Source organism: Fundulus heteroclitus, chromosome 4, assembly GCF_011125445.2.
Source record: "Fundulus heteroclitus isolate FHET01 chromosome 4, MU-UCD_Fhet_4.1, whole genome shotgun sequence".
NCBI classification, from domain to species: Eukaryota; Metazoa; Chordata; class Actinopteri; order Cyprinodontiformes; family Fundulidae; genus Fundulus; species Fundulus heteroclitus.
The window spans coordinates 31,877,678-31,898,834 of NC_046364.1; the positions used below are offsets into that span (position 1 = coordinate 31,877,678).

General features: G+C 37.4%; 1 protein-coding gene across 1 annotated transcript in view; it reads left to right on the forward strand.

Moving 5' to 3' along the window:
- Positions 1-21,157, forward strand: part of LOC105919706 (CUB and sushi domain-containing protein 1) — a 201,299-nt gene that overhangs the window by 10,914 nt on the left and 169,228 nt on the right. The window contains exons 5-10 of the mRNA XM_036136395.1: positions 4,157-4,297; positions 8,258-8,379; positions 11,386-11,458; positions 12,780-12,918; positions 13,868-14,055; positions 14,157-14,345. Of these exons, the coding sequence (XP_035992288.1) occupies positions 4,157-4,297; positions 8,258-8,379; positions 11,386-11,458; positions 12,780-12,918; positions 13,868-14,055; positions 14,157-14,345 (852 nt within the window). The remainder of the gene's footprint in view (positions 1-4,156; positions 4,298-8,257; positions 8,380-11,385; positions 11,459-12,779; positions 12,919-13,867; positions 14,056-14,156; positions 14,346-21,157) is intronic.

Below are 21,157 nucleotides of genomic sequence, written 5' to 3' on the forward strand. Positions count from 1 at the left end.
CACCACAAACAGGATCAGTGACAAGGAACGTTCTTAGCAAAGTCCAGAGCACATTTGGAGCAAGCTTGATTGTGAGCTTAGAATGTCTACGCAGTTCCTACCTCTGGAAATACAAGGATTTTGATAACCAGTCGTAGCCTTCTCCAAATCCACAAATTACATGTAGACCAAAGAGGCATACTGCCAGGACCTCCTTAGCATGTCTGCAAGGGTAAAGATCAGGTCCACTGTTCCACGGCCATTATGAAAGCCAAATTGCTCCTCCTAGATCTGAGATTTAACAATCAGTCGGAGCCTTCTACAACACCACAGAGTAAGCTTTTCCTGGGAGGCTGAAATGTGTGATCCTCCCAGACCATCAGAATACCACCGCCATTCGTTGCTGTTGGTATGATGTCTTGTCCTGAAATGCACTATTACTTTTAGGCCATATATAACGGGACACACACCTTCTGAAAACGTCAACTTTTGTCTCTTCAGTTCACAGAATATTTTCTCAAAAGTCTTGGGTGAACGGGTTAAATGAAATTAACTTTAAATTTAATATTGAGAAGTGCTTTTCCAAGAATGATCACGTGAGATTGGCTCCCATGCCAGTACAAATTGCACAACTGTGCATGGATTATGCCAGTATGGTTAAAGATAGAGTTGGACGATTTTTCCAGAAGTATCCCCAGGTCCCTTTTTGAATAACTGTGCATGCACAAGACCGTCTTACCTTGCACCTCCACTCTTCAGGGAGTTTGTGCAAACAAAATCTCACAAATCCACTCTGGTTTTATTTCTGTCTACTGAGGCCTTCCTCTTCTCACAAACATTAACGCGGTTCTCTTCTTGCTACTCTCAGCCATGTTCAAAGTCTATGATGACAGCAGCGGAGCTACAATGATGGGCTAACCACAAATCTAGCTGCTAAGTTAACCGCACACATAAACACTAGAAGTGCGCATGCGCAGCCAGCAAGCCGAAACTCAGAAGGAAAGAGCACAGACACTGGCATTACGTGAGCGCATCATAATGATTGGCATGTGGGACAACCAATAGATAAGGTGATACCCCCAGAACTTGAGGGACAGAGGGGGTGAGTATATAATGTCTATGGGTGAGAGCAGGAATAAAACTTTGACAAATCCATGTCCTTCAGACCAAATGGTAGAGGTTGGTTAAAGTTTTTAGAGGCCTGCAGCTCACACAGATAATTATTTCTTAACCTCCTTTTTATGAATACATAATGTATTAACTACTTTCAGGATGGAAGGATAATTTTACCCAGTATAACAAAAAGTGTTTGTGAACAGGATTACCAACTATAGCTTTAATGAACGATGGATGGATGGTTGGGAATTATATCACATTATTCCTTAGATCTCAGGTTTTACACTTTGGTCAGCCTGTGTGACTTAGTTGTGTACACCGAATGTTATGAGTTGAAAAACGTCAAAACCACTTACTGCAGCATAAATTCAAAAGTTGTTCACCTCAGTTGGAGATAGGAATTCTGGTCAGAGCAGAAATGAACTAAATTACTGTAATTATATACTTTTTTGGTCTTTTTTTCAAACACTTGTGCAACCCAGAATTAGCTGTCGCTCTGAGCAGTTAGTCAAATCCAAGATATAAAAAACTGCTCAATAGATAAAGAGATGTTCTTAATCACTTACAGTCTGTTTTATGTTTAATCATTTAAGTTCTACCTAAGGGTAATCTCATCTTTTTTTATCTGGAATATAGTGTCACTTGTGGCAGTGGCAATTCATTTAGTCATCAACAGCCAGTTTCCATATGTTCTTAAGTCTTATAGGCATATTTTTGTATATCTTTGTTTGTACATTAGATAAACATTAGACAAACTTCATTACTAACTAGTAGATACCTTCTGGGCTCTTTTCTGGTCCTCTCTTTGTTATAGCAAACAGGCTTAATCGGAGGTAACCGAACTAGGCACATTTTTTCTATCACAGCTGGTATGTCAGCTGGTATGTTTCCTAGGCACATACTAAGTCTGACCTAGAATGCGCCTAGGAGGATGGGCCTCCATGTCCTCTAAAATCAGCAGCACACCAACTGCAAGTTGCTCAAGAATGGGCCACCAGAATTCACAAAGACTCCTGGATAGGCGTCAAACCGTTTTCAGAAAGAACTGAGCGAAAGTCTGGTTGCCTCTGATTTAAGCCTGTTTGCTGTTACGATGACCCAGATAACTGAGAATTTGCACAGGCATTTCTCTTTGTTATAATATTGTTTTCTTCACTCCGTCTATTGCTGATATTTAGATCATAATTTAATCATAACTTGATTAAACTTTGTTAGAGTACTACTTAAATGCAACATTTAGACGTTAAAGTTTCAATATAAAAAAAAAACAAAACTTCTGAAATCAGGAACAAAGCTAAGCGAGTTGCAAAGCATCTGTTTGAGCACAAAATATTATCAATCAATCAACATTGTAAACATACCTTGGTTCTGAGTGTATTTTTGTTCCCACCTTTCAGACACAACTGTTCAGTTTGGAAACTGTAGATGTTTTATCACCACTTTATGAAACTTGAGCTCATTTGAAACTTTATTAGCTACACCTGTTCACTTGCCTGCTAACACAAAAAAGGACTCAACCAAATTATATGGAAGCAACTGAGTATATTTGGGCATCAACACATTGAACTTGTGGAGGCCATTGTACGTATAATTAATGAGGTCAAATTTGAAATGTACGCTATGGATGTGAAATGGATAAGGGCAAATCTGACTCTATGTCCAGAGGTATTATGAGGACTAGCTGCTTTACGACTGCCTAATGTCCTCAGCTAGGTTGATATTAAAAATCGAAATGGTAGATAGTGGAGAAAGACAACATATTTGCCCTGTTTTGTTCTACCCCTCTTTCCTCAACTTTAGGCTTACATAGTTTTTGGCTTCTTTTGGGATTCTTTTGTAGGTCTTTGGGTTGTTTTTTTGTGTTGATGTTAGAAAATATTGTGTCTATCTGATGTGGGTTGGGAATAAAAGCTTTTGGGATGACTGTAAAAACTCAAACTAATTTTCGTCACTGATCCCTGGTTTATTTGTGCGCTTCCATAGCAATATACATAATCACATCAGCTTGTTAATTCTCCTTGCCTATAGCTTCAGCATACCTAAAGAACCCATAACACAATTGTAGACATTCTATACCTATAGTGACTATTATGACTACTGGGACAATCGCTAAATATTCACTGAACATGGATTATCAAAATTATATTTCTGTCTAGTAAGATAAGGTTTTACTAGATTTGATTAACTGGATTATTGGAAAATTTTGATTGTAGTTAGACAGCACAGTTAACATGTCTCAGCTCTGAGAATCTTCTCTCTCCAGGGTCAAATTTGGATCCAATACTCAGTCTTGTACTTTGAATGTTCTCTCAGGTCCTCTGTGTAAACAAATAGTTCCCTTTGGAATATTCGCTTCAAGTATTGTCAGCTTGTGAGAGATGTCAGTGCGATTATGTCTGGAGATTTTGATGCCAAGATGGCTAACCACAGGGCCCTCTGCAGTCAGTCTATGTGAGCATTCTGGTCTTAACGCAAAAAATGTTATTTTAATCCATCATCATATAACTTTGCTTGGTTTATGTTAATAAGTTTATTTTCACCAGTCAGTTCAACATTGGTTGACAAAAATAGTATAATTTTTGCATCACATTAATGCCAAAAAAGACATGCTGTTTTATTAATTATACCGAAACGACAATCATAGAAGAGGGAAGTATATTTGTCTAGCATAATTCACATACAGGCTAATTCAAAGTCCTGTCCAGGAATAAAAAGAAACAGAGATTCTACACATAAAAAAACACAATCTTAACATGTAGTATTCCAGATCAATCACTGCTCATTTTACATCCTATCGTTTTATTACAGATATTGCATTGTGAAGTGTTTTGACAACATTCCTCACACTGAGCTCACTACATGTATATTACTAGAAGAAAGTGATTAGAAAAATTGTCCTCTGGTTGCCCTAGATGTAGAAAATGAAGGGACTTTTTATCATTAGTATGAATAATAGTTTCTTTGGTCTTGATTGAGACTAATGAGTTCACTGATATGTCCTTTGGCATTATGTCTAAACATGCCACTCTGAAAATCTGTTCTAAACTTTATTTTATTTTAGGTCTTTCTGAGGCCACAACATTTGGGACCTTCTCAGGGAAAGACGTCCCATCACAGATTGCATCGAATGGACATATTATGAGACTGGAATTCCAGTCTGACCATTCCAATACTGGGAAAGGCTTTAATATCAGCTATACAAGTAAGTACTCCATAGCTTTGATGATTTGTGTTTTACAAGCTGTTCGGTAAAAGTACACCACACTGTGCATAGACATAGTTAAGGGTACCACGAACATCTCTCTATTAAAAGTTTGGATTGTTACTGGTAATACCTGCAACATCTCTGTTAGCTGTTTATGGTTGCTTAAACTGTAATTCAGTTTATTTCCATATAGTAAAATTACAAGACATTGGAACTGGACACTACTTTAAACAATAATCAAACTATCTGGTTTGATTGAATTTAAAATGGCTTGTACTTGTAGTGTGCTTTATCAAGTCCGACGACCCCTAAGCGCTTCACAGTACAGTCAGTAATACACCCATACACACACATTCACACCCTGATGGTAGTGAGCTATGTTAGTGAAATTAGACATTTTTTAGACAAAATATATTTTTCCAATAATCACTAGGCAATGCATTGTAATCATGAGAACCATCATAGATTAGTTATTTAGATTTCTAGAACTAAAGAGGGGTCTAGCAGTTTCTTTATTTTTTTTAAATCTTCCAGTTTGTCCTTTTTTGTCTCTTACCATGATTTCTCATTAGTTTTTCCGGTATATGCTCTAGTGAATTCTTGCTGCATTGGCTAACTTGCTCTTGCATTTGTAAGTGTCAGCTAAGTCAGACTGAATCCCTGCAAGATCAGTTAGCGGTTAGATGCCCCATAGTAGAACTGGCATATGTAGTTGTGGCAGATGTACCCAAGTATGGAATAAACCTCTGAAGAGTTAGTGGCATGTGAGAATAATTGGGTTAAGTAGAAATAAATTTTGTGCTTCGGATGCTTTATATCAATTTTGAAAGCTCTACATACTTATAAACTAGGTCAATAGTTTTATGAGCCAAAACATTTTAGGGTCCAGTCAAGCTCAGATGAACCAGGCAAGAATGATACCTTGATGACTAACTGCTGACATTAGCGATCAGTTTGATTAGCTCTACTTCAACCCCATCATCACCACCTTGTTAAAGCCTGTTTCATTCACTCAGTCTTTAAAACTGACTACTGCAGCCTGTGTGTTTACCTGCAAAAGGCCGAGCAAGTTCTGCATGACTGATTTTGATTCATTTTCTGTGATTACCATGCGGCTTTGCACCATTTCACACACTGCCTCCATAAATGACCTTGTCTCCAGCTCTTCCTTTAGGGGTGACATTTGACAAATGAAACAGTGATTGTTCTTTTTGTTTCAGCATAGTTATTTTAAAGCAAAAATAAATAAATAACAAAAACTAAACACTCACATGTAACCTTAATGCCTGTGTTACTTTTTATTCCTATTTTTAGGTAGTTCAACAGTTACCCTGCATCTACTGAGATGGAGGAAATATCCATCATTAATTGACATTTTGGATTTTATCTAGATTCAATACCTGTTCACCCAATTAACACAAGCTATTTTTCCAGTTGTAGCATTTGGGGCTATTAACATTTTAATGCATGTATTAGTTTTAACAGACGTTGCTTTGGGTGTTTCTGAAAGTGCTTGAATTACTAATGTTTTTTAAAAATCAAATACGATGATGACACAGGCAAGACTGCTTAAGGCAGTTTTTGCAGCCAAATACTCAGTCCCAGTCCCAGTGAATATAAGCTCGTCTAAATGTGTGTCTGTACATGTTCAGTGTAAGCTATTACATTGTAGTATGCCATGCTTAAATTGCTATTTTGATTGTTGTATTCAAAGTACGGTTGTGTAGAGTCTTGTTCCAAATTAAATGTCTGTCAGCGTTTGTCCCCTAAAACAAGAGTGTTAAAAATGAGGGAATAGTCAAGTAAAGTCAAAGAAAACACTACAAGGAGAAAAAAGCACTAAAACCTTGGACAGCTCTTCTGAGGTCTTGCAAGAAGTGCCCAGGCTGTGGCTGGTTTATGGGGAAATGAGGTTCTTTTCAGTTCCAACATGTCCTTTCAATGGTGCAACCAATGTTATCAATATTTTGCGACCATGAGGTTTGCACAGGTCTTAAGAGACATCTTTTCATTTTACCCATCATTAAATGCTTCTTGTGCATTACCTTGATACCAGCAAACATTTTTATAAGCCATCCAGTTAGCACTAAACCACGTGATAATAAGTGTCACTGATAGGGGGAAGCTCTTGGGGTCTTGTTCACGAATAAGGGGAAGATGGAGCGGGAGATCGACAGGCAGATTGGTGCGGCGTCTGCTGTGAAGTGGGCGCTGTACCGATCCGTTGTGGTGAAGAGAGAGCTGAGCCAAAAGGCGAAGCTCTTGATTTACCAGTTGATCTACGTTCCTATCCTCATCTATGGTCATGAGCTTTGGGTCGTGACCGAAAGAATGAGATCCCGGATACAAGCAGCCAAAATTAGTTTTCTCCGTAGTGTGTCTGGGCTCTCCTTTAGAGATAGGGTGAGGAGCTCAGTCATCCGGGGAGGACTCAGAGTAGAGCCGCTGCTCCTCCACGTCGAGAGGAGCCAGCTGAGGTGGCTCGAGCATCTGGTTAGGATGCCTCCTGGACGCCTCCCTGGTCAGGTATTCTGGGCACGTCCCACTGGGAGGAGGCCCAGGGGAAGACCCAGAACACGCTGGAGGGACTATGTCTCTCGGCTGGCCTGGGAATGCCTTGGGATTCCCCCGGAGGAGCTGGCCCAGGTGGCCGGGGGAGAGGGACGTCTGGGCCTCCCTACTGATGCTGCTACCCCCGCGACTCGACCCAGGATAAGCGGAAGACGATGGATGGATGGATGGATGGATGGATGGATAGTGGGAATCAGGGTTACTTTCTAAATAGTGACATATTTCAATGGGTTTCTTGACTTTCTGTGCTTTGCCTCTCATATTTCTCATGTATTCAATACCTATCCCCTGTGTCATTCAACTCTAATAAAACATAATTTAATTTATTAATCAATTTCTCTTGATTTACTTTTTATGTGTTGATTACTTTGGTTGTTACTGATATCTGGTGTCAATTTCATGTTAGTAGGCTTTTTACAAATATGTTTGCGGAAATTAACATGCTCAAAACTTTGTTTTCCAGCTGTAGCATATTCAGGCTTTTCTGACTTTATTCAAGTCTCATATGCACTAAGTTCATTTAGTGTAAAACATGAACATATAACACAACAACTGTCAGTTTGATATTGTCTTATTATGTTACTTAATATAATTAAACTAGTGTTACAATTAATAAGATTGGATACTATTATCAAGTGTTTCTTTTTTCTATTAGATCCTTTAAATTAAATTCCATTCTTTACTTGGACTCATTGTAACATTCTCTGAAACACTTGTCTGGTACATCTGTGAGATAAGTTTATTTTTTTAGTTAAATTGGGTCTTTGAATATTCACTGCATTTTAATGTATAGAGCTTCCTTATTCATTTATGCATTCTGATATATAAGCACTATGTAAAATATATGTGGATTCTTTACATTTGCATGCTCACAGATTCTTCTGTTGCTGTTTTTTTCTCTGCATTTTTTTCATTCAGCACTCATTTCCTCTCCATCAGTAGCTAATCAACCTGAGACATGTCAAATCATTGGGTATGTGCTCTGCCTGGAATCAGGTTAATCTCTGGAATGTGGATAATATAAGCCAAACATGACAGGGTTGAATACACATAAAGATAATTTCATTCCCGTATTTCTGTACCAGTGGAGATGTCACATTTACTGACGGTGATAGAGCAGTGGTTTCATTTAAATTTTTTTCTTCCATCAGAACCAATTTTCAGATTTAGATGTAATTTAAAACTAATAAATATTCCACCAAGTCATGGAGATTGTATATTTTTGATCCACTTTGATGCAGTGCTGAATTTAAAACATGTCAGGTGTTTACTGGCTTTTCTTTGTCTAGTCACATCCAAATTCATCTCTTTATGCTTGAAGATGTATATTCGATTTTAAGTTTGTTGCTTTTTTAACCCTTTTGTTTTGCTGTGGTCCCCTATTAGCATTTGGTCAGAATGAGTGTCATGACCCGGGTGTTCCAGTCAATGGACAACGGTACGGTGACCAGTTTCAGCTTGGTGGCTCCGTGGCTTTTCGTTGTGATCAAGGATTCATTAGGACACAGGTAAAAACTTATATAATATAACTTTAGATACCTAGATCTATCTATCTATCTATCTATCTATCTATCTATCTATCTATCTATCTATCTATCTATCTATCTATCTATCTATCTATCTATCTATCTATCTATCTATCTATCTATCTATCTATCTATCTATCTCTATATATATCTATATATATATATATATATATATATATATATATTAGGGCTGGGCAACGATTAAAATATTTAATCGCGATTAATCGCCCTGATTAATCGCGATTAATCGCGATTAATCGCATTGTATTTACAAACTCCAAGAAGTATTTACAAACTCCAAGAATCGCATTGTATTTACAAACTCCAAGAATGAATTCAAAAGTAGTGTAAAGAGCACTTTTATTTTAATGTTCTGCTGCCATATGAACAAAAGTGTTGTAACATTTGTAGCACTTATTTTATACTGGATATTTTCAACCCATCTATTGAATTTAGTGCACTAGTTGATCTTTTCTTCATAAGAGAACAGCAAGCACTGCAGCCAAAATATGGCCTTTTTTGACCTGCTCTATATTAGCCAGTCCCTAAGCTTGATGTATCATGAAACTGTTGACCTTTTGGGTTTTGTGGTTTTTATTTTATTATTACAATTAAATAATAATAATAATAATAATAATAATAATAATAATAATAATAATAATAATAATAATAATAATAATAATGTTATGTTCAGTGTTTTTTCGCTAATCCACCTCTTATATATTTCAATCCTTATGTGATTTTCACTGTGTTGTGTGCACCTGCCTGTTGCTTTAATCCTATAAATTTCCCCGTCGTGGGATAAAAAAAGGATTAGCTAATGTTATCTTATCTTAAATAACACTTTTTAATATATGTACTGGGTTCTTTCAAGGTCTTAATTACATGTTATGTGTGGGCTCCGGTAACATCCATCCATCCATCCATCCATCCATCCACTGATCTACCTGCATGTTCCATGGAGGACTGAAACGCCTCAGTCAGTGACGTCTGTGGGTCTGTCGGGGCAATGAGAGAAGTTTCGTCTCCTCTCTCCGTTTCTGGGGCTCGACGTTTTCATGTTTTTTCACGTGCTTAGAGAAATTTGTTGTGTTTCCACTGAAATGAACCGGCTTTTTACAAAACATACAGCTTGATTTCATTTACGGTATTAAAATAAAGCCAAACGGTGCTACTTCCTCTGTTCATGCTTTTTCGCTGCTGTGGTCTCTCTCAGCACAAAAACTTGTGTATTAAGTTTGTGTGAGAGCTGAGTGGGCGGGCCAGGCTGAGCCTGTGTGCTGATTGGCTGGCGCCGCTGAGCCATGTACGAGAGGGGAGGGGGGGGGCGGGAGAGTGCTGCCGTGAAAGCGCGCTGCAGTCAGCGCGTGCTGACTGACACTGACTGAAAGCATATGAGCAACATGCGTTAATGCGCGATAAAATAAATATCGCCGTTAATAGTCTAATGAATTAACGCGAAATTAACGCGTTAACTTGCCCAGCCCTAATATATATATAGGTATATGCACTTTCCAACTTCAGCTTCTCACTTACACCTACAGTGAATCTAAGGTTTGTGACATGGAATGTGCATGAAGCTGGCACCAGAGAGAAAAAGTTGAAGATTTTTAACCAGCTTAAAAGATTAAAGGCAGATGTTGTCTTATTGCAATCCCTTATTAACGTTGACATTAAAATAATCTGTAAATATCTTACAAAGCATGCAGATCACTTAATTTAATAGATTATTCATATAGTATAAAAAATTACTTCATGCAGATGATGTATTACTCTATCTCCAGCGCTCAAACACCTCCCTCTCTCAAGTGATTAGATTACTAGAATATTTCTCAAAAGTCTCAGATTACTCTATAAATTGGTCAAATCTACAGTACTGTATATTAACTGTTCTTTACAGAACCCCCTAGATTTACAACTACAGTCAGGGAGTATTAAATATTTGGGCATTACTGTGTCACCCTCTTTTAAAGAAGATAGAAGAGGATCTTGACAGATGGAAATCAATTTCACTTATGGGAAGGAATTAAAATGATGATTTTACCTAGAGTTAAGTACTCAATGATCAATGATCCCCAATAAACCGCCATTCGACTGGTTAAAATCTCTGATCTCCTGTATCTCTAAATTTCTTTGGAAAGATAAACCCATCGTATGAGCTTAAAGACGCTACAGAAAACTAAAGATAAAGGGAGACTAGACCTGCCTAACTTTCATCACTACTTCTTAGCAAGTAGGCTACAATACATGGTTATAAATGGTTAAAACATAATGCCTTAGATGACCCCTAGCTAGACACAGAACAGAAAATATGTGACAATATCAAGATTTCTGATTTGCCATTTATTAGCTCAAACATAAAACAGCATGCATGCTTTAAAATATCAACATCAGGTCTTTTCTGTTTCTTAAAATTACGGAGTCATCGCTTATCTCATGCAGCCATACACCTATCTGGAATAATCCAGACATCCTACAAAAAAATAATATGATAAACTTTCCTTACTTGAAGAATAAAGGTACTGAATACCTGGAACATATATTTTGTATCATATGTTTCTCTCCTTTTTTTCTTCTTCTACTTTCCAGTTTCAGTGTCCACTGAACATGCAATTCTCTCAGAATAAAATCCAATAAAGCTTCTTGCATATATAAATCAAGTGGAGTACTATGGGGAAAGCAGTAAGCCTCCACTTGTGAAATTAAAATCTTTTGGGCTCTTTCTGGCATTAAGACAACAATACTTAATGCTACACTGCAAGACCGGACACACACACACACACACACACACACACACACACACACACACACACACACACACACACACACACACACACACACACACACACAACAACAACAACAACTTTAGACACCTTTTTTGTCTTTTTCTCATGTAAAGATATTTCATTTTCAGCAAAGCACCTTGTAGAAGCTAAAAAGGTTGATATAGTCAGCTGCACATAATTTCATGTAACATTTATTCCCCAGGGGTCGGACCAGGTCACTTGTATCATTCAGGATGGGAATGTGGTTTGGTCTGCCGCCGTTCCTCGATGTGAAGGTAAATCTAGACACAATTTCTTCTCTTTATGTGAACAATTCTCTCACCAGACCACAAATCATCAAATAATTTGACTCCCACTGTGCATGTGAAGTGTGTTTCTTCACTTCAGCAGCAGTGAGAATTTAAATAATTTTTAATTGCATTGAGCCTCTACATGCCTATTTAGTCTGTTTGTAGGATTTTTTTTTTATATTTTGAACAGCACTGTCTCAAGTTGTGTGAGACCATATTCATTATATCCATATATAGACAGTTATTCATATCATGGAAATAGGTTGATATGTTAAGCTAATATCAAAGAGATTTTAGGTAAATGTACTATTATTTGAAGGCACATGCATTCCCTGGGCTGACAACTGCTTTTTATGTTTTTCCACTGCTTGCTTGTTGATTATATTGTCTAAATGACATTATCAAACTTTGCCTGCTGTAAATAAAGTGGATGGTAGAGAAAATCTAATTGAAGCAGTTCATCATATTAAGTATGCTGCATGAGGGAGAGGGAGTATCCCCTTCTATTGGATCAGTAAAGATTAGCATATTACATATCTTCACTAATTTATCATGGATCTACAAAGTGCTTCTGCTTAGATTTTCAGAGTGTGCAAAAAAAGGTTACAGGTCTGCTAAAAGTCTAGATTTAATAGGGCAATCACAACTGGTGAGGGCGAAGTGTTTTAATTTAGAAGAAGTGGGAAACATTGTCAACATAAACCTGCTTGCAACTGATATCTTATGCAAATACAAATGGGTAATACATCAGCACTTTGATTACTTGGTCACTTTTTTATTGACAGTTCTGAAACTACATGTGGTTTTAAAGGAGGTGAATTTAACATTTGAAAAGAAATAAAATGCAGAACTAAAGCCAAAACCTAACATCACTGATTGAATTTCAATGAGTCATTAATGAGGTGTTCTGATCTATAATCTAGTGTCAGTGTAAGTTTTGCTGCCTGCAGTTTTATGAGTTGCACAGATCTAAGGGTACATTTTCTGGCATCATTTGACACTGAAATATACTTGATTTCCCCTATAAATTAACATAATCTAATTATTTAAGCCTTTTTTTTCAAATAGGAGAAAGTTAGATTTGTTTACTTTAGCAGAAGAGTGGCTCAGCATAATTTCAGAGGTAAATATTTTTGTGCAAATTGAAAAAAATCAAAAGGGATTAGAATGCTAAAATAAATCGAGCAGATGATAAATCTGTAAATTTAATGAAATGCAATCTTGGTGCTTAGACAAGACAAAAATGATTAATTATATTATTCATTGTGGTGTGTGTGTGTGTATGTTTGTCTCCATCTTTCTCCAGCTCCCTGTGGAGGCCATCTCACAGCCCCTACTGGCGTTGTTCTGTCTCCTGGTTGGCCATCCTTTTATAAGGACTCTCTCAACTGCCAGTGGGTCATTGAGGCACAAAAAGACCATGCTGTAAAAATACACTTTGACAAGTAAGTTATTTAATTTTCTTCTAACAGAAACAGGGGCTGCCACTTTTGTCTACAGGTTTACTTGAGGCTCCTATGAACCTGATAGTTTATAGTATTTTTTGGTTGCTTAGGTAGTATATAATTAAGTTTTTTATCTTCAGCGAGATAGTCTTCAATTGCAGTGTAAGATAGAGATAGAGAAGTTGGTAATTTACTGCAGTGCATGATTAATGTTTGTTATTTACACATCTTTTCCTGGAAACAAGCCGTGGAAAAATGTGCTCACGCTTGAAACTGCTGCAGCTGAAATTTGTCGTTTTGGGACATGATGTAAAATCCAAGTCATCTTCATCACCTGCGAGGCATTTCATTTGCGAAGTAATGCACATGTCCGTGGCAAAGGCTAGTTCATTTTTCACTGAGCTGGTCAGATATTGTTATGATGGATGACTGGCTCCCAAGGCCTGATTATTTTCAGCTAACATGCATTTGGTTGCCTATATGAGAAATCGGTTTCTTCTTGATTAATGATTTGTTAACCAACATAAGTATTGGTCCTAAAATTCAGCTTCATTTCTTATAGGTCTGCTGGTTGTTGGTGAGTGTGTCAATAACTGAGGTTGTAGTATACAGGGTTTACATTTTTTATTTTTATTTTTTGTGATCGGGGGATTCGACTAGAATTTGGTGAAGTAGTGTGGGAAAACAATGGAGACGTAATCATAGGTGTCTAATTTTGTTATAAAATGGTGGAGCACACACACGCACACACACAAATCGACCTCACCATATCCTGCCCTGGAATACAAAAAAATTGCATCCCAAAAAGTTTTTTAAATATACAACTTTTAAATGTTCTTTCAGCATTGTATACAATTTTTCTGCAAAACATTCGATTAGGTAGTCGCAATTCCCATCGTGTGTCTTTATAGATGTCTGATTTAATTTGTTCATACATTTGTTTGTCTAGGTTCCAGACAGAGGTCAACTATGACACACTGGAAATCAGAGACGGCCCGTCGGCCTCCTCCCCGCTGATCGGCGAATACCACGGCACCCAAGCGCCTCATTTCCTGATTTCCACATCCAACTTCCTGTTCCTGTTATTTACTACCGACAATAGCCGCTCCTCAGCGGGTTTCAGCATCAGATATGAAAGTAAGACCGATCGGCTGGCTGATAGAGGTGTTTTCTACAAATACTCTTTCACTCACCCTCTTGACTCTGCCCTGTTTGTGCTTGTGCCATGTGTTTTTCAGGTGTGAAGATGGAGTCAGACTCATGCCTTGACCCCGGTATCCCAGTCAACGGTCGTCGCCATGGCAGTAGCTTTTCCATTGGCTCCCATGTCTCATTTACATGCAACCCTGGATACACGCTCAGTGATCAAGAGCCAATTGTTTGTGAGCAGAATCACCAATGGAGTCATGCTCTTCCCAGCTGTGATGGTTAGAATCTTTCTTTTCTTTCATTTCAGCTCAGTTCTTCCAGTGCGGCAGAACTTCCCCTTCTTTAAAAGCAAACTAGAAAATGTGGTCATCTGGAAAATTGTAAACTCGGAGACATTCTAGCACCTTGGTAAAGAAAACCAAAGCAAATTACAAAATTTATAAGCATTGGCACAGCAGGTCAGTGTGGGCGTCTAATTTCATTTAACCCTAGACTTATTTAAATAATAAAAAAAGGCTTGAAAGAGCTTCAAAACTATATTTAACACTTGCTATACTCAACCCCTAAAGAAACAATTGTATTTCCCTTTTTGCCGCATTTGTATTCGTTACACACATGCATGTGTGTTACTTATGAACATGTTCAGCAAACATGGGAGGTGTGCTGGTTCTTCACAAACCCACTGGTCTCTGGTACTACTCTTACTCATGCATGTATTTATTTGTGTAGTTTGCATGAGTTAAGCATTTTGAATTGAACTTAGTGAATTTAAAGTTGTAGTATTTATAGCTTTTTCTGATGTAGAGGGTTCTTTCGGGACCCATTTCTGGTATCATTCTGAAAACAGATGGACAAGCCTCACTTCAGTTCCCTTTGCAAACAGTATATATTGTTAAAGAGAAAATCTGCATGCATTCAACAACTGGAAAGAGAAAATTTAAGAAGAAGGTTTTTCATTAATCACATATATTTTGACCCTATAAGTGTTACTTTTAGGTATTTTTTTTTAAGATTTTGTGACATTAAGCAATAAAAAAGTGTTAATAGTGTTTCATGGGTGAAATCCACATTCTTATTTCTACAGCTCAGCCCTTGAGTGCATCTACCTTACAAATTTTGCACCGTTTAAAGAAAAGAAGACCAGGACTTGAGATTGTATACGATTTATTGCCAAGAAGCAGCACACAACAGTTGACCAAACACAAATTTTCTTATTCTTTGTGTTTATTACTTCTGTGGTTTCATTTAGTTCGATCTATGCTTATAAAAAAAGACACACTTTCACACACTTAACAGGAAGTTACCCTTCTCCGTTTGGTGAGTGCTACTCACATCACACTTGACAACCCTTAAAAGATGGGGATGTGCGGCACCAGGATTTGTGTAGGATTATCCCGTGTTCACTTGTTCACTTCAGGGCTCTGATGTTTAAAAAAAAGATTAATGTCCTTAAAGCTATACTTAATGGTATGTTAGGAAATGGAAAACATCTGTGTTCTATTTAAAATAAACTGTAGGGCAATTTCCCAGAAATACTTTAGGCTCCTAAACTGGTGCCAACCTGTCTTTATGCACTGATGAAAGTTGCCTTCATTTAAATGTAAGTCCGCTGATATTTGTTATATATTTATGCAAATTAGAGCCGTAGGATGTAGCTTTGCATCCTTAAAGACCATTCTATTTCATTTTTTAGTTTATTTTAACTTTATTTTGACTATCCTAACCGAATTGCGACCCGACTCTTTGTGTTACCCATATTGCATAAAAAAATGCCACCTGCTTAAAGGTTTTAGTATATTTTGATTCAACAGCAGAAAACGGATAACAAGAACCTGCCGTTTATCTTGTTCTTTGCTACAATCTGTTGGGTAAAACCCCAGTGAAGAATAGCAGCTCCACTCAGGTTGCACAAAGAGTGAGACAAAATAAGTGTTTCTTTTTTATTCTCACGTCATTACAATTTAGTACAGTATTTGAAAAAAAGTTTATATTCAATCACATTTGTTGTGATTGAGACTGTAAAATTGATACATGAATACACTTTCTTTACCAAACTGCAACATCACTTAATGATTTAGAAATGCCGGACCTCCAGTCAGATGTTGTTCCTAAATTTTTTGTAATGCCTCATCTGGTAAGAATCTGGAGTTCTCTGGTAATTAAAATGAAATTTCAAAAAGTAAACTTTTTGGGGGGTCTGGTGCGTATCTTCAGTAGTCAATGGGAGGAAGCCGGATTACCCGGTGAGAACACACACACACACACACACACACACACACACACACATTTACAAACTTCATGCATATACAAACTTCATGCAGAAAGACTACATGCCAGGATTTGAACCCAGCACCATCTTGCTGCAAGGCAACCATGCTGCTGTTGTTTTTCATGATTGACAGTCACTTATTGGTTTCTAGGGCCAATTACTGGGATCAACAGAAGTTTACCAGTGTTGTTAAAATTATAAGGGTTACACTACTCTTAACAAGGTATTTTCATCAAAACGGGAAAACAGCTCTATGCAATTTCCTTTCTTGTAGTGCATCAGAACACACAATTCTTCATTATATGGCATGCTAACATGCATCAATTCACACTGCAGAGTTTTAGACTATGCCGCTTTCAAATTATTACAATAAAGCCATTTGAAATCGCTTTAAAGCAGGCCAAGTGCCATGTTAGGAGAAATGTTAGCAGCCAATGTTTTATAAATACATCTGAAACCAGGTTGTATAAATGTACATTTATTTTTCCTCACTGTTTGATATTAAATCCAACTAAACAATTCCTTTAAGGTTACCAAACTTATTTCTATTTATTAGATGCCAGATTGGAGGAGAGAATTTTCCATTGTTTTTTTTCCAGAAGTTTACTTTCATGTTTATAGTATTTGGTAGAATAGGCTTTAAAACCCATTTAAATGATCCGTGAGGCTATCCTAACGTCTCATATTACTATGCCTGTCTGTTTAGATGGGCAAACAAAGATTTAAGTTGACAGGCCTTTCAATGTAGATATTTGCTCTATTTATTCCAACACAACTTTCTGCCTCATCGCTGCAGTTCTTTTGTTTTTGTCACCAGCATTCTTACAGCCTCTGTTTTTACCCAGAATGTGCCGTTGCTATTTCCAGGTTAAGAAAGTGATTTGATCTGATATGCGCTAAGTGCCCAGTAAGTCACAGCATTAATACCTTGCACACACATTAACGCTGACCTTTACAACTGCTGAGCAATTCTTAGTCAGTTGAACAGACATACATGTTTAGAGTGTATGCAAATAAGCTAAAAGGCATTTCCTTGTTTAATATATTTAAATCCACATACAATCTAAAATTATTTCTGATCTTTATTCGTAAACAAAATAAAAGTAATTAAAAACACCAAGTACCGGCCTTTCTGTTCCAGCTCAGTTGATCGTGGTAATATTTTATTTATAGTAAAACACAGCAAGGAGTGACAAATGCTCCAGAGACATCAGGGTCATAACCTCCTCTGACTCAGCTTTAATATAGTCATCCTGTGTTCTGGAAATGTTTTTGATGAGACCACCTTTTTCCCTGGAAGCTCTTTGCTTGACTGAATTATACGCTAGTGTGTTTTCATACTGTATACTATTATAGTAACAAGTCCATTGCACTATAAAACAAGATAAACACAACATTTCACAGCATGAATTTTTTAAACATGTCTGAACAAATGTACACAAGACATACCAAAACACATCCCATATGTGTTGTTCATAGATTTCAAACCTTCTCCGTTTGAAAATAAATCAGAAATGAGGAACTCAGATAAAATTATATATAAGGGTCTGAATACTATAACATTAGTAACCTTCCTTCTGGGATATGAACACACCTCTTTGTCATCTTTTTTTTCAACTGGTGGCTGGCCTGCGGATTGTGCTATCAGTCCTTACTAAAGGATTTCCGTAAAAACTTAAGTTGGACGTTCAGTCTCAGTGAAATTACAAAAACTCAACGATAACTAGAGAAACAGATGTTCAACAGCCATTTGCAACCCTCTTCCTCCCTTTCCATCACAGCTCATGCTATTACCAGAGATGAATACGACGCATCCTATTTCATCTCCCGATTGAAAAAAAATCTGATTTGAAAATGAAAGTGAAGATGTCTCAACTTGGATGTGAGTTTACATTGAGTCTCTCTGTCTCACACTATCTGCTGTATCACCTCGATGACTTTTAAACGACAACAGTGACATTTTCAGTGTGTGCCAGTGAGCATTCCATGTCAAAAGTTGGATGTTGTATCACAAGGTACATGATTTCTGAATGACACTTTTGTAGAACAGCATTCAGTTCAGTTCCGTTCCGTTATTATTCCCAAAGGGAGAAATTTGTCTTGCAAAAAAAAAATCTGCCATGTTAGGAGAGCAGCTTAGCATTCTCATACATACATATGGCACAACACAGATATGTAACATCATAAACCCAAACTTGTGAGAATGAATAAAAACTCCATTAAAAGAAATCTAAAAATTACTTTGCCTTAGAGACCTAATTGCTATAGGTACAGAAGAGTTCTTCCATCTGTTTGTTTTTTATCCTAGGAAGCCTAAACCTCCACCCAGAGGGGAGAAGCTGGAAGTCCACATTGAGAGGGTGGTCAGGAAAATCTAAAATCAACTTGGCTTTCTGAGTGGTATGACAAATAAAAATGTCTTTCAGAAGGAGTTGGGCAACACCAATTATTCTATTTGCTGCCTTAACAATTTCTTCTGTTTTTGTTTTGAATACTCAGATTACTGAACCAGGCAACCATTGAGAAAGTTAAAATGGATTTGATAAAAGTCCTATAAAAAGGCTCATAATTCTTCTCCTTAGAATAAAAATATTCACCTTCCTTAAAAAATACAATCGCTGCAACCCTTTCTTATAGATTAAGTCTGTGTTCATGTTAAATGGCGTGTTCCGGTAGCACAGGGGTAGAGAGCATGACCCAGGCCTAAGTCCTTGACGTGGCTGACCCGGCTTTGTTTCTAGCCTGAGGTCCTTTACTGCATGTCCTCCCCCCTCTCTCAAACCCCCTTTCCTGTCAGCCTACTTTGTAAAAATGAGCTGACAGGAAAGGGGTCATAAAACATAAAAAGAATTAAAAAAACAAACAGACATCAGCTTAATGTTGAGGATTGTACCCAAATATTTGGAATGTGTAACCCTCTTAATTTCAGTGCTTTTAATCAATACTGGAGTAGGAGACTGTGGAGCTTTACAGAAATGAATTTCCATCTCTTTCGTTTTTAAAATATTGAGTTCCAGGTTACTTTTGACACACCACTGAACGAAGTGATTAACGACAGGGCCATATTCAGTCTCATCCTCTTGTCTATCTTCTGAAGAGAAGACTGACATTTATTGTATCATCAGCATATTTCAGGATGTGCCTGTTTTGAGTGTGCTTCTACATTCGTCTGTGTAGAAGAGAAAAAACAAGAATGGAGAAAGAACACAGCCCTGCGGAGATCCAGTTGAAGAGAGGAGAGGCAGAGACATGCAGCCATTTACTTTGACCCACTGGTGCCTTAGTATTTAAAAAGTCCAATATCCAGGCTACTAGACCAGAACAAATGTTGAGCTGGAATAAAAGTTTCTTCATACAAAATTGAGGCTTTATTGTGTTGAAGGCGGAAGAAAAGTCCAAAACAAGAGTTCTGCATAAGACTTTGGGTTTTCCAGATGTTTATAGAGGACAGGACACCAAATACAGGCAGCCCATTACAGCTGAAGAGTATCTGTCCATCTGTTTCAGGTTAGTTGGCATCATCCAGGAGGCTTAATAATAACATTTATCAGTGATACAAAGTAAAAATATTTTTCCTGTCAGAAAATCCTCCACAAGTCACAAATAAGAGTCACATGACCTTTTAATGCCCCCCAAGGTGCATCCACCATAGACTTTGCATGTAAACCCCATTCCCTCGAAGCTCAAAAAGCGTTTGGTCTCTACGCACCATAAGTCTCCCTGATATATGGGCCAAGACTTTTATATGATTTGGTTTTCCTGAGGGAATTTGATCCTTGACTGAAATTTGATAATCAAAGTTTGCCTTTGTGAAAGACAACAATATTGTAAACATGTGTCACACGTTTGCATATGTTTTATCATTCATTTAATCACCACCTTCACTTTTTTTTTTTTTAAAAAAGGAACAACTAGACGAAATGTTTGCATTGGTTGAGAAACAGAGGAAAGGGGGCGACTACATTTTCATTGTACTCTCTAATGTAGCAACTCAAAAAAGAGGAACAGCAGTCACCTTTACAGGTTCGACTGTGCTTTTGCTTCTCTGTCAAGTTTTTGGATTATCAAACAAGTTTAAATATCAGACAAAGATAACCTAAATAGATACAACCTACAGTTGTATACGCTACAAATGAGGATTTGATTAACTGAGGGAAAAAAGTACTGCAAATCAACTTGGGCCAAGGTGAAAAAAGTTTATTGACATTATATGATACGTTTTTGGACAGCTGAGTTCAGCTGCCACATCTGTATCTTGGAACAGTGGAGGACTTACCTCGGAGTTGCAAGGCCACCAAAATTAGTTCAAGAAGGTATCAGTGACTCGTCAGAGAGGTCACAAAAGAACCCAGGGTGAGAAAAAAAGCACTGGAGGCCTCACTTGCTTCATGGTCAGCATTCATGATTCAACATTAAGAAATATGGTCAAACAGGGTAGTAGCAAGGGATTGGCTTGGAGATGCTCTGCAGCTTCAAGATCTGGATGACTTGCTGTCATTAATTAAATCATGAACAATGTTCTTTCTTAGAAAATCCTGAACAGGAATATCACTTTGGACCCAAAGCCCAGCAAACTTGTAGTGTTTTCCCTTTCATTAGTTTGGAAGGGTACCCCTTCTCTATATAAAAAAAGGTCTATTTACAAAATAGCTTTTGTCATTATACATAAAGGTTTAATTTCATGAAACAAATAAAACAGTCTTGTTTATGTTATTTTCACAACACTATGTAATTACTGCCCCTACACAGATGTGCCTTTAGAATTTTGAGAGATAGGTGGAGCGGTGAGAGATGGAGAGAAACATAGACTTTGACATCATC